The sequence below is a fragment of the Pelophylax lessonae genome, assembly GCF_965119305.1.
Source record: "Pelophylax lessonae genome assembly, chromosome: 2".
Taxonomy (NCBI): Eukaryota; Metazoa; Chordata; class Amphibia; order Anura; family Ranidae; genus Pelophylax; species Pelophylax lessonae.
In genome coordinates, this window is record NC_138769.1 from 38,717,194 (window position 1) to 38,734,590 (window position 17,397).

Sequence of the window (17,397 nt, forward strand, 5' to 3'; positions counted from 1 at the left end):
AGAAAACAACATACTGGACGTACAGCTTTGAAGGACGAATAGCTCTGCAATTTTTTTTCTATAAATACTCCTAGTGTAGCACACAAATATATTTTCTCACATTTTATTTGAAACATTTTCCTAATGGTTTTTCTGGTGACCGTTAAGTCACCACAGGATGCTCCAAGTTCCAAGAACGCCATTACATGTACAGGATGTGTGATTTCGGTAATAGCTGTGAGTATCAGTGACACGGTCATAGCACTTTTCTCCTTTTCAGTGTCAGTGTCTTACCTGCAGACAATGTATCTTCTGGCTGTCCTGCTGCTTCTATACCGGGATGTATCATCCTCAGGTGAGAGCTTTATATTGGGGATGAGGAGAGGAGGGTGGGGGCAGGGAGGTTACTGCTATAAAAATGGAGTTTGTATTTAAAGTGTATGTAAAAGCAAAAGTGAGAAGAATACATACTTTAATTACCTACATTTTTTTTATACCCAGAGTTTAGTGTCCCTTTAACTATTTCAATACCGGGCACTTTCACCCCCTTCCTGCCCAGGCCAAGTTTCAGCTTTCAGGGCTGTCACACTTTGAATGACAATTGAGCGATCGTGCAACACTGTACCCAAACTAAATTTGTATTACTTTTTCACATAAATAGAGCTTTCTTTAAAAAAAAAAAAAAAAATGTTGTTAGTTTCTGTTATAAAGTTTTGCAAATAAATAATCTTTCTACATAAATTTAGACCAAACTGTATTCTGCTACATTTCTTTGGGGAAAATAACCCAAATCAGTGTATATTATTTAGTCTGTAGGAAAGCTATAGAGTCTACAAACTATGATATATACAGTATCTCACAAAAGTGAGTACACCCCTCACATTTTGGTAAATATTTTATTCTATCTTTTCATGTGACAACACTGAAGAAATTACACTTTGCTACAATGTAAAGTAGTGAGTGTACAGCTTGTATAACAGTGTAAATTTGCTGTCCCCTCAAAATAACTCAACACTCAGCCATTGATGTATAAACTGCTGGTAACAAAAGTGAGTACACCCCTAAATTAAAATGTCCAAATTAGCCATTTTTTCTCCCTGGTGTCATGCAACTTGTTAGTGTTACAAGATCTCGGGTGTGAATGGGGAGCAGGTGTGTTAAATTTGGTTTTATCGCTCTCATTCTCTCATACTGGTCACTGGAAGTTAAACATGACACCTCATGGCAAAGAACTCTCTGAGGATCTGAAAAAAAGAATTGTTGCTCTACCTAAAGATGGCCTAGGCTATAAGAAGATTGCCAAGACCCTGAAACTGAGCTGCAGTACAGTGGCCAAGACCATACAGCGGTTTAACAGGACAGGTTCCACTCAGAACAGGCCCCGCCATGGTCAACCAAAGGAGTTGAGTGCACATGCTCAGTGTGATACAGTGTCAACAGTTTGATGAAGACAAGCAGACTAAGGACATGGATTACTGGAACCATGGCCTGTGGTCTGATGAGACCAAGATAAACTTATTTGGTTCAGATGGTGTCAAGCCTGTGTGGCGGCAACCAGGTGAGGAGTACAAAGACAAGTGTGTCTCTCCTACAGTCAAGCATGGTGGTGGGAGTGTCATGGTCTGGGGCTGCATGAGTGCTGCCGGCACTGGGGAGCTACAGTTCATCGAGGGAACCATGAATGCCAACATGTACTGTGACATACTGAAGCAGAGCATCATCCCCTCCCTTCAGAGACTGGGCCGCAGGGCAGTACCCCAACATGATAACGACCCCAAACACAACTCCAGACTGACCACTGCCTTGCTAAAGAAGCTGAGGGAAAAGGTGATGGACTGGCCAAGCATGTCTCCAGACCTAAACCCTATAGAGCATCTGTGGGGCATCCTCAAACGGAGGGTGGAGGAGCGCAAGGTCTCTAACATCCATCAGCTCCGTGATGTCATCATGGAGGAGTGGAAGAGGACTCCAGTGGCAACCTGTGAAGCTCTGATGAACTCCATGACCAAGAGGGAAAAGGCAATGCTGGAAAATAATGGTTACCACACAAAATATTGACTCCTTGGGCCCAATTTGGACATTTTAACTTAGGGGCGTAATAACTGTGTGTTGAGTTATTTTGAGGGGACAGCAAATTTACACTGTTATACAAGCTGTACACTCACTACTTTACATTGTAGCAAAGTGTCATTTCTTCAGTGTCGTCACATGAAAAGATAGAATAAAATATTTACAAAAATGTGAGGGGTGTACTCACTTTTGTGAGATATTACACTGTATATCTGAAAATTGATCAATCCTGATGTATTGACACCCTATCCCATTTCTTAATGCCAGGACAGTACAAATACCCCCCAAATTACCCCTTTTCAGAAAGTAGACAGTCAATGGTATTTAGAAAGAGACATGGCAAGTTTTGAAGTTGTCATTTATTTGTCACAATTTTTTTGGAAAATAAATTAAAAAAAAAATCACAATTTTCTTTTCTTTCTGCATACTGTTACCAGTGCAGTACATTGCTATCATATAACACTGGTACATGATAACACTGTTACTTGATGGACACTGACTGGTGACAGTATGTAAAAAAAAAAAAGAAAAATTAATTTCTTTTTTTTTCAATTTTTTTTATTACTTGTTTTCTGTTTTTTATTATTATTATACAGGATTTATATAGCGCCGACAGTTTGCGCAGCGCTTTACAATTTGAGGGAAGACAATACAGTTACAATACAATACAGGAGGATTTAGAGGGTCCCACTCGTTAGAGCTTACAATCTAGAAGGGGGGGGGGGGGGGAGGTCAAGTGAAACAAAAGGCAATAGCTGTGGGGGATGAGCTGATAGAGAAAATGGAGGTACATTTGTTAGGGGTTGATAGGATAGGCTTCTCTGAAGAGGAGGGTTTTCAGAGATCGTCTAAAAGCTAATAGAGTAGGAGATAATCGGACAGATAAGGGTAAGGAGTTCCATAGGATTGGAGAGGCTCTGGTAAAGTCCTGGAGGCGAGCATGGGAGGAGGTGACGAGGGAGGTAGAGAGCAGGAGGTTTTGAGAGGAAAGAAGAGAGTGATTAGGTTGGTGTTTACGTAAAGCAGAAACTTCCTTTGTAGTTTTGGATCCTGAAAGCTGAACTTCCAGCAAATATAAAAGACACAAATGAATGCAGACTTTTGGTCATTGATTATCTTTCTTCAAATACAAGCAGTGGAAGCACCTGAATGTGAACTGATATCAGCCTCTAGCAATCCCTGTACAGCAGAGCTCAGACTGGAAGCAAACAAAGCAGTACAAGGAACCAATCAGGTGTTTACCAGTGCTCTGGTGCTGCCAAGGAGCATGCTGATAGGAGGAGAGAGCAGAGTGACTGAGAGGTAAGCTAATCAGTTTCCTGCTTCTCCTTCACTATCCAGTCACAGGCTTGGGAAGGCTGTTGATCCCTGCAGTAATGCACTCAGCTTTTAATTTTGAGTTGTGAGCTGACAACACACTGGGGTTTATTTACCAAAACTGGAGAGTGCAAAATCTGGTGCAGCACTGCATAGAGACCAATCAGCTTCCAGGTTTTATTGTCAGAACTTAATTGAACAATCTGAAGTTAGAAGCTGATTGGCTGACATGCTGAGCTGCACCAGATTTTGCACTCTCCAGTTTTAGTAAATAAACCCCTCTGCCTCTTCTATACCAAAATCCATAGAAATGGTATCAGCCCTGCCCAGTTGCCTTTTTCTAAACTAGAGAATCCCGATCCCTCTCCATACCATAGAGGGAGGTGTTTTGTAGTCTAAGGCAGGGTTTCTCAAACTTCATTCAGTCAAGGCACCCTTTAATATTTATGGACAGTCTTGAGGCACCACTTTCTAACAACTATTCTAATAGTGCAACAACATCCACAAATCCAAGTAGGACACCCAACGTTAGAGGTGATTTATTCTTCCAAAGCAAATACACTTTTGCAAATTAGTACTGACTAGTATTCCAATGTTTCTCTTCTCCCTCAACTAATGTGACCCCAACAGTGATGGAGAGGGGCAGGAGAAGGTTGCTATGACTGACATCCTCCTTATCATCTGATGATGTCATTGGTTGTTGGGATGCCACCAGCTAGAAGGTTGTAATGGTGCACAATGAAAACCTGTGATTAGTGTAACTAAAAGGCAGCTTTATCCACACGCCGGCTTCTATACAATTTTTGGCCAATTTTTAGGCATTTTGCCAGGGCACCCCTGGAGAAACCTCAATACACCCCAGAGTGCCTGGGTACCCTGGATGAAAAAGGCTGCTCTAATGTAAGAACCAAGGGGGCTTATCTGACTTCTTGAGTGAACAAGACACAGGGAGGTTCTACGTTTCTGGCAGGATCAATGAGTATTTTTGTTCTTACATTTGGGATATATGCAGCCCTGGAACAAGTTTGCATACAAGGAAAATCAGAAGTGATCGCTCTTGTTCTAATCAGTAACTGGAACTATAGAAAAGGGTTGGCATGACAGCCAGGTAATTAGCATTTCCAGACTGAGAATAAAAATCTTCATTGTTTCTCAGGGAAGGTTCCAGTGCTATCTGGCAGAGGTGGGGGACTTGAGTCACATGACTTGACTTGAGTCAGACTTAAGTCACCAGTTTGAGGACTTGAGACTTGCTTGACTAAAGTTAATAAAAGACTCTACTTGACTTTGACTTGAGACATTTGACTCGAAATGACTTTACTTTTTTAAGTTATTAAATATTTGCATTTTCTCAAGATGTGTTAAAGCAAAATGAATGTGCCTGTTATGTTTCTGACACCACAGTCACTTAAAGCACCTCAGTGTGTTCTGATTTTTAGGACACTGGCTGTTTAACAATGGAAATACTTAACATGTTTTTAGTGACTGTGGTGTTGAAACATGACCGGACGAAGGATTTTGTGCTGTTTGGGCATTCAAAGTGTTTCTTTAATATGCCAAGAAAAAGCACTAAGCAGTTTTGTTAATGTTGAAAATAAAACAAAACCTTTCCTGACCGCTGACTTTTAACTGATTTAAAGGTGAAAATTGGGGTGGATCAGTATTTTGACTTGTCCAAAACAAATGACTTGACTTGCTTGACTTCTAGCATGGACTCGACTTGACTTGCTTGCTTTTCGCCACAGTAACTTGGGACTTGCTTGGGACTTGAAGGTTAACCAAAATCGATTTTGGGTCATCCTCTTGCTCTAGGTCACCTGGAAAACAAATGGATAGTCCTGATTTTTTTTTTTTTTTTGTTTACTTACCTTGTTATACCTTAGATTGTAAGCTCCTTGAGGGCAGGGATTGATGTGAATCTTCAATGTATATGTAAAGCGCTGCGTAAATTGACAGTGGCTATATAAGTACCTGAAATAAATAAAATAAAATAATAGAAGATAATATACTCACCTTCCTTCCACTTCCTCCCTCTGTGGCCGCGGACTGCGCCGTCTCTTCCGGCCTGGGATGACTCCTGGGAGCTGAACGTCATCGCTCCCAGGAGTCAATGCGCCTGCACCGGCCCCGCTCGTCCCTTCCGGTGCAGGTGCGGCATTCCCTGCTAAACAGCTTCTGGGCATGCCTAGAAGCTGTACAGGGATGCCGCGCCTGCACTGGAAGTGATGAGCCGGCCCGGTGCAGGGCATTCTGGGACTCGGAGGTCACCGAAAAAAGGACACCGAAGAGGACGCAGAAGAGGACGCTCCAGCTTCAGCTGCCCACACCTGAGATGGCAGCGCTGGACAAGACATTTTCAAGGTAAGTATTTCTTCTAAAAGGTAAGTGCGACCTGGGACAGTACAGAGGCTATCCATTGTGGAATGTACTAGCCCTGACTGTCCCGGGGGGATTTTTAGTGAAAAAACTTTTCCGGGGCCGGTACTCCGCTGTAAGACTTGAGACTTGCTTGTGACTTGCACATGTGTGACTTACTCCCATGTCTGCTATCTGGTAAAAAAAATCATTATATGTATAGAAATATCATATCAAAATCTACATGACAAAATATAAGTCCTGGTTATAATACAGAACGCATGACTTTGTAGGTCAAACAATGCGCTAAAACATGCGATCTTCTGATTTCAGGTGTTACAATTGTGGTGGGGAGAAGAGGGAATTCTACACTTCTACAATGTGGAGGAGATCCTGGAGACAACATAACGGGAGTAATATGGAAGATCCATCACATTAATAATTCTCTGTGTTTATCCTCATATGGTGCATTCATAAAAGGAACCCAGATATACAACAACTGCAGCACAAGAATGACATTTACCAATATAACACTGACCATCCACAACACCCAGATATCTGATGGAGGAAATTATACCTGTGAAATGTCACAGACTGAAGGAACCTTCATCAATACAACTATTCTACAAGTATTAGGTGAGTGATATCTGATTTCTCCACTGTGATAAAGTCAATCCAATTCAGCGCTATTATTTCTGTCTTCCATATTGTATAAAAGCGAATCACAAACCAAAATAATATAATTATCCCTAAAATGTACTGTATGTGGGGTTATAGTTTTTCATAAAAAATAAAATCAGATCCTGATACATTTATTATGGCATGCAATAATCTAAGATATACAGATATTTCTATTTAAAGTATATCTAAATCTAAAAGCAAAATGTAATATATTGCAGTTTACCAATCCTTAGATGTGATGGCTGCATTGTTTTTTTTTTTTTCTGACCAGTAATTCTATTATTTTTAAACTCCCTTTACCAGACCAAGCTGTCCAGCAAAAAATGTCAGCTAGAGGGTTGAGGGGAGGCATTTACAGGGGTGCTTACAATGACCAACTTGTATTCATTTATGTAAAACTTTCATCCCAAAAGAAAAAAGCTGTTGCTGTAACTGCTTAAAGCGGAGTTCCGGGCACAAAAACGATTTTTTTTTTTGTGCCCCTCAGCTAGGTAGACCTGACCTGAAAAGGAATTGGATAGTTATTTTTATTTTTGTTTACTCACCTTTTTATTGAAGATTGTAAATACTCACCTCTGACTGCTTCCTCCCTCGGAGCCGCGGCTCACCCCGTCACTTCCTGCGCTGCGATGATTCCTGGGAGCTAAACGTCATCGCTCCCAGGAATCAATGCGCCACACCGGCCCCGCTCGTCACTTCCGGGCGACGCCGCATTCCCCTGCTAAACAGCTTCTGGGCATGCCCAGAAGCTGTTTAGGAATGCGGCTCCGCGCCGGAAGTGACGAGAGGGGCCGGTGCGGCGCATTCTGGGAGAAGAAGACACGGAAGAAGATGCAGAAGAGGACCGCGCCGGCTTCAGCTGCCCACAAGAGAGATGGAAACGCTGTGGAAGAAATTTTCTAAGTAAGTATTTCTTCTAAAAGGTAAGTGCGAACCGGGACAGATCAGAGGCTAGCCATTGTGGAATGTGCTAGCCCTGACTGTCCCGGGGGTATGTTCAGCAAAAAATGACATCTGTGCCCGGATCATCTTGTAAAATAACCCATTAAGTTTAAAATAGAAATCTAAGGCAAAACATTTTTGTATAGATATAAAAAAAAAAGATAAATACTTTTTTTACCCTTTTTATAAGTGAGTACCTTTCCCTCTGTTTTGAGCGGCATAAGAGGTGGTGGGAGGAGAAACAGCTGCACACTGAGCTTCCCAATGTGCAGGGGAGGCGTGTCAGGGCAAGACTGATCATTGGAGGAGAGCAAGCTGAGTTCCCAGCCTAGCTAGAGAACTGACCACTGTGTGTTCTCCTGCTTAGTGTGGTCAGTTTTTTTTTATAGGAAAGCAGAAGGACTGGCAGGAATGCCAGGAATTACACACAAAAGAAGAAATACAAAGAGAACAGGAGAGAGATTTCTGCATACAAGTACATGGTACAACAGGCATATATCAGGAATATGAAATGTTGGGGTAAAAAACCCTTTAAAAAGTGTTCAGCTATACATGACCCCATACGTGCGTGACCCCAGCATTGTATTTCCTTTGATTTGCAATACAATTATTGTACCAAAAATAAGTGTTCAGGATATTGGTAGTGAAGATTGGGGGGTACAGTGCTTCTTGGAAGTATTAGAGAAAATTACGGTAAACTCTAATAGGGGTATAATCGATATAAAATTAAACTGTGTATCTCATTTGTGTAATCATAAACTTAATATAAAGTGCATGAGTGATTTCAATAAATTATAATGGACCGTATAGAAACATATAATAAACGTGTAAAATGGGTGACTCAATAAAAATTATATACACTCTTATCTCAATAAATATATTAAAATAATGTAATCAATAGATAAAGTGCTCAGTGCAGATCATAAACCATTAATGACAATGGTCAAATGTGTAAACATTCAAGTGCCAGGTGAAGTATTAAGTGCATCAACTAAAATGTGCATATTATTATACAGTCCTTATAAATGCTGTAGAAAGCTCCAATAATTCCAGAATGGGAAAGGGGGAGATGTGCTCCAATAGTGTGTCCAAAAATATAGAAATAGCCAAAAGGGTTTTATGCCTTCCACCTCAACCGGTGTAAAAAAAAGTGGGGTGCTTCTTCACCTCGTGCCTCTATAGGTGTACTAAACTCTCACCTCCGAATATTTTATTACACGCCTTTTAAGCTCAGACCCTGGGATCCTCTCCACTCTTTGCCTGTCTGCAAATGGTCCCTTGGGTAGATCGATTCATATAGTGGGCCCAGTGGCCAACGACCCTCGGAAGTAAAAGTGCTTACAATAGTGCAATATTGCCAGAAAAACCCATTTTATTGCCAAAGATTAAAAAGACTTACATTTGTCTTTAAATAAAAGCGCCTTGTGTGTACAAACACTCAGAATCGCGGTCCTCACTTCCGCGTCCGTATGTCACTTCCGGTAGCGGCCCTACGCGTTACGCCACTTCCGCTCACGTGGCTTCTTCAGATCCCCTGCTAGCTGGCACAGTGGGGGAGGGGGAGTTGTGGGGGCCGATGAATTCATAACATGTTACAACCCGAATATGGGTGTAACATGTAACATGGTATGAAAGGTGAACTTATCCTTTAATTTGTTAGTCAACTTCACCTAAATCTTCTAGCCTAGCACTACCCTCCCCCCAGACTGACAATGCTGCCATCCAAGGGTGTCTCCATTGCTCCTCCATCCAGAGTGGACATACCCTAAGACAGGAAATGTGTTACTGGCTGGATCACCAGGTGAAAAAAACTAAAAGCAAATGCAATCACAACGTCTAAGGACTGGTAATCTGCAACATATTACATTTTTGTTCCTGAGTTTAGATATGCTTTTGTAGTGCTCACCCCTGCAGGGGCCACTGAGAATAGACAGGCTCCTCTTAGGTAGGGATGATCGAACTTTTGAAAAGTTCGGTTCGACCAGAACACCCGAACCTCCCAAAAGTTCGGCCCGGATTTCAGAACCCCATTGAAATCAATGGGACCCATACTTCGGTAATCAAAAAACACAATTTTGAAGCCCTAAAACCCAATAAATGCCCCTAAAAAGTGCCTAGGGTTCTGGGTCATACCCCAGGGACTATTAATCACACAAAAAAAAGTTCTTAAAAATTGTCATTTTTGATAGAGAGCCAATTATTGAAAAAAAAAAAAAAAATTAAAAAAAAAAATCTTTGGATTTAGTATCTGGGGGGTCTAAAAAGTGTACCTGTGAAGTGTCAGCTCTGTAGCATGTCCAGAACCATAAAAAAAAGATCGTTTGTATTTTGTCACTTATAGAACAGGTTAGTGGCTTCTCTCTTTTCACATCTTGCCGGTTTAGTAGCAAGCGTTTTTTTGGGCATTTTTTGGGGTCTTTTCAGGCAGGCAAAACATCTGAACTTGTGTATACGGGTATATATACACATACTTATATGTATATATACACCTAGACATATATAGGTGTGATAGTAGCAGAAATATATGCTTGCGCTAATTAAATCATTTACACTAATATGGCTCCGCTCCTATAACACCTATATATGTCTAAGTGTAAAATACATATAAGTATGTGTGTATATATACCACTATACACAAGTTCAGATGTTTTGCCTGGCTCCAAAAACCCAAAAAGATGCCCAAAAAAACGCTAGCGCCAAAAAAAAAACGTCCAGGTGTGTTGTTGCAGGCATTTTTTGGGGTTTTTGGAGGCAGGCAAAACATCTGAACTTGTGTATAGTGGTATATATACACACATACTTATATGTATTTTACACTTAGACATATATAGGTGTAATAGGAGCATAACTATATCGGTGTTAATTATTTCATTAGCGCAAGCATATATTTCTGCTACTATCACACCTATATATGTCTAGGTGTATATATACATATAAGTATGTGTGTATATATACCCGTATACACAAGTTCAGATGTTTTGCATGCCTCCAAAACCCCCCAAAAAATGCCTCAACAACACACCTGGTCGTTTTTTTTTTTTTTTGGCGCTAGCGGGTTTTTTTGGGCAAAAAGTTCTTAATGTAGCCGAACCTCGAACAGCCAATGTTCGGGTCGAACCGATGGTCGACCCGAACCATTCGATCATCCCTACTCTTAGGCAGTACAGAGCCTGCCGGTCACACAAGCACAGCTCAATGCATACCGCCAATACAGGCTCAGTCTAGGGATGTCCTTTTATAATTTATCGCTGGATAACTTGAAACAGGAGAGGGGTTCAGGCATAGCTCCCAACTGACCCCTGGTTTTGGAACAAAGTCTCTCAGTTCCTCTTTCCTCCTCATTTGTCCCTCATTTTGGGCTGATCTATAAAGTTGTATATAAAATGCACTTTTTATCTTTCAAAAAGTGTTTCTCAGTGCTAAACCTTTCATTCAATTTCTAAATTGCTGCATTTGTAAACTTCAAAAGCCAATATAAAAGAATAATAGTAGTGGTAAAAAAATAGACTGGCAGGAGTTCAGGAGACGCTACCCTGGTAACAGTAAATAATAATAGATTCCCATACAAACCGCAAGTGAAGGGTTCCTGAATAAGAGAAAGGAGAGGCCTCAGCCCCTTCAGACCCACCTATAGGTGGCTGTTGACCAATGCAAGTCAATGAACAAACCTGGGGAGACTGGAGGTCCCCCTCAAAAAGAAGTCAACTAAGGACACCAGGGTAGGTGAAAATCAAAAAAAAATTGAACTTTATTAAGGCACATAAGCCAAAACTAGCAAAAACAGTGTGAATAGGTGTGGCACAAAACAAAATAAAACATATGTTTTCTTTCTAATAAAGAATTTTGAAAAAAAAATCAAGGCAACACACAATGGGATAAACATCAACCTGAGTTGGATGTAATGGCTTGTTGCATGGGGAATGCAGTAACTTGTAAGTATGGGCCCGTAGGGGCTGTAAATTGATTGCACAATCCCAAATAGCAGCGAGCACACAGTAGGGGGTAATTGGGAAGTTCCTGGTAGATACAGTCCCAGCTTTAGGGAATAGAAGAACCACAGCAAAGGTGGATTGGTGGTTGGGATGAAATGATCCAGTAAGGGGGGCTACATATAGTGGTGCCTTATTGGTGACAAATAGTGAGGCAAACAGATGAGGTTTGCTAGAATTGAAGGATCCCAAATGGACAATTGCAGTAGGTAATAGCACTCAGTGGGCACCAGGAGATGAACCATATACCTCACATTACCGTCCATAAACTGTTGATCCAGACCATGGAAGGGATTCTGAGGGAAGATGGACACTTGAGACGCAGCAGCGGTTCAGCCCGGCCCGGAGTTCCCAATAGCTAGCGTTCCTTCGGTGAGCTCCCCTGAAGCAAGGGGCGGGCAGTCCAGTTGCGGCCAGACGTCACGCCGGACATAGGAGGCGGGGAAGGCGGGGAACAGTTGCGGCCATAGGGCACCCCGCGTAGCAGGCGGGGAACAGTTGCGGCCATAGGGCACCCGGCGGTCGTGATGGTCACAATCCCATTGGTGGGTGTCAGATGACGTACATGATGACGCGTTTCACTGGCGTATCGCCAGTTTCCTCAGAGCTGGAGATGGGGGTGTCTAGCAGAGTATTTTATAGATGCCATTGTTTGGATACAGGTGTAACTGAAATCTGAAATAGACAACATGTAATATGCTCTTTTGGCCACAAGATGTCCTCGCTAGAACAGATGGATACATAGATGCTGTAACCCCACAGACGTCATTCATGTTTCCCAGGGAGTGTGTGCCAGCAAAGCAAGGCTTTCAACCTCCGTGGGAAATACAAAATAAGGCCAAAATGACAAAAATTTACAATTAAAAAATACAGGATTTAAAAACAGAATTTAAAAACAGGTTTGTTCATGATGATAGATATATCCGGGTACTAGGATAGAAGTAGAAATATATATATGAGCAGCTCCGAGTAGCCCAGCCTACAGATACAATATAAATACAGTAAAACCTTGGATTGTGAGCATAATTCGTTCCGGAAGCATGCTTGTAATCCAAAGCACTCTTATATCAAAGCAAATTTCCCCATAAGAAATAATGGAAACTCAGATGATTCGTTCCACAACCATAAGTCCTTCAGTTTATAGTCCATATAAAAAGATTATAGCATTGCGATAGGTTGTGTAACCATAAAATGTCCATCCACAAATAGCCGCTTCCACAAGGGGATTAGAAGCAAAATGCAGCAGGAGCTACAGAGTATCAAAGAGAAGAGAGGCGCCTCTAAATGTAGCAATATGGTTCCATTTAATGAAGGTTAAACATTTAGCAACTCACATGGTTGATCAATAAAACAGGCACATCTAAGTATGCAGGCATCCGGGGTAAAGCTATCCACATAGACTATCTTCTGCACCTCCGGCTGCCAGTCTGTAATCCTGACTGGGAAGACCACCCTGGAGTAAAGCGATCTGAAAGCGAGGGGCAGCATGGAAGGGATGACGTAGATAGCAGTGTGGAGGATGGTCTATGTGGACAGCTTTACCCCAGATGCCTGCATACTTAGCTGTGCCTGTTCCAATCATCAACCATGTGAGTTGCTAAATGTTGAACCTTCCTTAAATTTAACCATATTGCTACACTTAGAGGCGCTTCTCTTCTCTTTTATACTCAGCTGTGACTTGAGGCTACTTGTATATCAAGACATCGCTTGTATATCAAGTCAAAATTTATTTGAAAATTTTGCTTGTCTTGCAAAGCGCTCTTAAACCAAGTTACTCTCAAACCAAGGTTTTACTGTAGTTCAAAAAACTATTATAACGAAGGCAGGAGGAGGGGAGGAGGGTTTAGAATTGGGGGCTAAAACCCCACACGAGAAAATTATGAAAAGTCCTTATATGCAGCAGCAAATTAATGTAGCCATACGGGATAAATAGACTCGGGGGAGGGGGTGTTTTGGGGAAAGAAGAGAGACATCAGCCCCATGTATGCATAGATGGACACCCGCATGGATATCTCCATAACTACAATGGGGAGACGTAGGGGAGAAGGTCCATGTCCGCATATGTTTAAATGAGATCCAGAGGTATAATCACAGACCATTCATGGCTTATATGAAAAGCCCCCATACATGAAATTTGTCACATGCTAAGATTCAAGGAAAGGCTGTAGGCTAAATTCGACATTCAGTCCCCTAGGTGTAAGTGACCCCATTTTGAAGATCCGGTATTTCTCTTTCTGCAATAAAATGGTATGAAAGTCACCCCTCCTAGGTGGGAGTTTCAGAGCATAAATGCCCCTTACTTTGATACCATCTGGGTTGGAATTGTGGCGTTCTAAGAAATGTAGCGGTATTGTTTTATTACCCACTTTTTTCCAGATATCTGTCAGATGTTCCGCAATCCTAATTTTAAGCTGCCTTTTAGTTTTACCTATGTAGGTTTTGTTGCAGGGACATATCAGCTGGTATATGACCCGCATGGTTTGACAATTGATAAAACTGTTTATCTTAAAGTTTGCCGAGCCATCACAGCTAGAAAAAGACCAACTTACAGATAGCACACCTGCCACAGGCAAACATACCTGTCAATGGGGGTAGGGAAGATAGCCAGTCCCCACGCTTACCCGTTCTCACGTATTCAGAGTGGGTCAGGCTATCTTTCAGATTTTTAGCTCTTCTAGCGGTGACTAATGGCATTGGGCCTACAATTTGGCCTATAAGTGGAGAAACTGTTAAGACTTGCCAATGTTTATTTAAAATGGCCTTGACCTGATCCCACTGCGTACCAAATCTGGTAATTATGCGTGGGTATGATGGTCTCAAATTTGTAGATGCAGGGGATTGGGCTTCTCTATTGGCAAGTAGGTCTGTTCTCTTTTTAAGAGCTGCCTTTTTACGCGCTTTTCTGATTGTCCTGTTCGAATAGCCCCTCTCTCTGAATCTTTTGTGTAAATCTCTTGCTTCTCTCTGATAATCAGTGGAATCAGAACAATTCCTTTTTATTCGTAGGAACTGGCCTACAGGTATACCTTCTATTCAGGATCTGGGATGGTGGCTATCAGCAGACAACAGGACAATCAGAAAAGTTTATTTTATCTGCATAAATCCTTGAAGCGGAGCTCCGGCCTTTTTTTTTGTTTGTTTAAAAAATCCCCCCTGTGATAGTTGCAGCTTATGCAATCTAAATCTAAGACGTTTTCTTTTTTAATTTGTTTATTTGTACTCTTGGTACCCTCCAGATCCATTGAGCTTCCATCCTAAGGCCTCTTTAACATGGGTGCTCCGTTTTTGTAGTCCGTTCAAGTCACTTTTTTTTTTTTACGGACACGGATGACAGTGTCATCCGGTCCGTATGTCCACAGATCATCCCATCCGTTTGCGGATGATATACGGACATAATGTATGTCTATGGGGATTGCGGATGTCAGCGGCTGACACTGCTGACATCCGATTTTGCGTCCTTTCCGTTTTTTAAATGGAAGAAAAATAGGGTTCTGTTCCGTTCCAAAAAACGGAACAGAACTGAAAGGACGCAAATCGGATGTCAGCAGATGGTCATCCGCTGACATCCGCAATCCCATTGACATGCATTATGTCCGTATATCACCCGCAAACTGATGGGATGATATGCGGACATACGGAACGCCCGTGTGATAGAGGCCTTAGTGTGGACATCTGAAGCTCGCTGGTGCAGCTGGCTACTAAGCGTGCGCCTCCCAATCTCGCGCCTGTGCAGTGTGAACAAAGCACGGCGCACTCAGTGTACTGCAGGTCGCCCGTAGACTCCTGGGATTGATAATACATATCCCAGGAGCCAATGGGCGGACGTTAATTACGTACTTCGCGGCGTTGATGTACAGAGGATATGGAGCTTTTAAGTGACCTGAAAAGGGTAAAATGCTTTAAAAAAACAAAGTACATTCAGTATATTTATGGTAATGTAATCAGCAACGTCGGGTGCCAAACTTCATATACTTTAAAAAATAATTCCTGGTATGGATATTTTTACATAGTTACATTGATCCAGAAATTGGAACCCAGAAGCTAGTGGAGATCACTGAAGTAATGGTGTCTACTACACTGATTTCCAGCTTCTATAGGGATCCCACAGGTATGGAACATACATACTTACATTGGTCAAATCTGGACAAGAGTAACTATATAAAAATATCCATACCTGGAATCTTCTTTAATACATTAAAACTAATTTCCTACTCCTACAATGCATTTTTCAAAGAAGGTTTTATCCATCTGTACATCTTATAAACCATTGACAACAATTATTTAGTAATATATGGTTTAGTAATGCGTTCTTCTTTATTTCTCCAGCTCAGCCCTCTGTATCTCTGGATATAAAGAGTGATGGATCTCTGGAGTGTAGAGCCATTGGTGGATTCCCGGCTGCAGAGATCTCCTGGATCCCCCACTCAGATGATATAAACACCATGGGAATTAAAGATTTGGATGATACCTGGACAGTGATCAGCACATACAAGTCTGATAATGGGACATGTTTTGTGTCTCATCCCACATTTGCGAATCTCTGGATCCAGTCAATTGTATTACCAGGAAAAAATGGTGAATGTATGTAAAGTATGATAAATTGCCCTAATGGACATAATACATCCAACCTTCTTACTATGCAAGGTGTACAATCAAAAGCCAAAATGTTGGAGGATCCCACTCTATGGACCTCAAAGTTCTTTCCCATATAGCTCAAGCAGACACAGCCTACATGATAGTGGCAGCTCTGCTCTTACTTCAGAAGTGCAACAGTGTTACCACCCCATCACTAGAAATGGCATTAGGTGGACTTCACTGGCAGGCCTAATAGGTATTTGCTGGACTTTGTAGGATGGCTAAGAGAAAACTGTATATGTATAAATGTTCTTATAATTTTATAAATGCTGCAGTACATATTTACTTCACTGGGCAGCCATAGTTCTATTTTAAATACTCCATAGATAGAATATTCCCTTACTGGTTGGTTATGAAAAAATCAATTTTTCCTAGTAGTAATTTCTATTAATGCATATTAGGAAATTCTCCTCTTTGATTTACTGTCCACACCTCCAGGTGTACGGCCAGTGGTGCGCTATGTGCTACATGCATATCATGGTGTCTCTTATTGAAGTTTATATTACATTTATACTTTGAATGTCTGCCTCAAGCCTAAGACTTGTGGGTTTAAGGATGTCTTAAAAATGTGGCCAGCTTACTATAGAATCCCATTCATACTAGGGACTGGGTGTCAATAGCAAAGGTTGGGAACTGTTGGGATGCTGCAATAAAGGGCTTCCTGCAAGGGTCACTGCACCCTGCAATGTAAACTGTTAGGGTTGATTTACTAAAGACAAATAGACTGTGCACTTTGCAAAGTGCAATTTCTCCAGAGCTTAGTAAATGAGCAAAATCTCTGTTGACTTCCATCATCCAACGATATGCAAGCAAAGCTGTTTTTTTTTTCCCCTTGCATGTGATTGGGTATTCTTTGCAAAGTGAAGCTTTACCTCATTTACTAAGCTTTGGAGCAACTGCACAGTTTATTTGTCTTTAGTAAATCAACCCCAATGTGTTTCTTTAGATAAAATTATTAGATCATTGACATAACCAACCCAGACAAGATTGTAAATATGATTATAAATGATGACAGTAACCTTCACTGTGCCTTTTCTTTTGTCTTTAGGTCATACTCATTATTTTTGGGGGATTGTTGCTCTCATCATCTTCAAATGTCTTGTCATAGCAATCGTTTTGTGCTGCAGATACAAGTCCAAGGTCATACTTATGTAAGAATCAAAACACAGCCTAAAGTGGAACTCTGGATGGCATTTGGCACAGCTCAGTCTTAAAGCACATGGCCCTCTGGTGTCACTGTACCCCTACAGCTCTCTTAGCACAGAATCTCACAGCAGATAGTCTCATAGACCCATCACTGCAGCATGTGGCACTGGACTCCCAGCCGTAGTCAGTAACAGTACAGCCTCGTGTCTTTTCCCAGCAGCCTATAATTTCACATCTCCCCGCATACAGTGTTCTGTTCCAACCATAGTCACCACGAAACAGA

General features: G+C 41.5%; 1 protein-coding gene across 1 annotated transcript; it reads left to right on the forward strand.

The window, feature by feature from the left end:
* Positions 1–282: 282 nt before the first annotated feature.
* On the forward strand, positions 283–15,922 carry LOC309547932 (cell surface glycoprotein CD200 receptor 1-B-like; the record flags this gene model as incomplete). The annotated part of the gene is made up of 3 exons (XM_082247930.1): positions 283–334; positions 6,055–6,357; positions 15,660–15,922. The coding sequence occupies 3 exons, from the start codon at positions 283–285 to the stop codon at positions 15,920–15,922; spliced, it is 618 nt and encodes a 205-aa protein (XP_082104056.1).
* Positions 15,923–17,397: the final 1,475 nt, after the last annotated feature.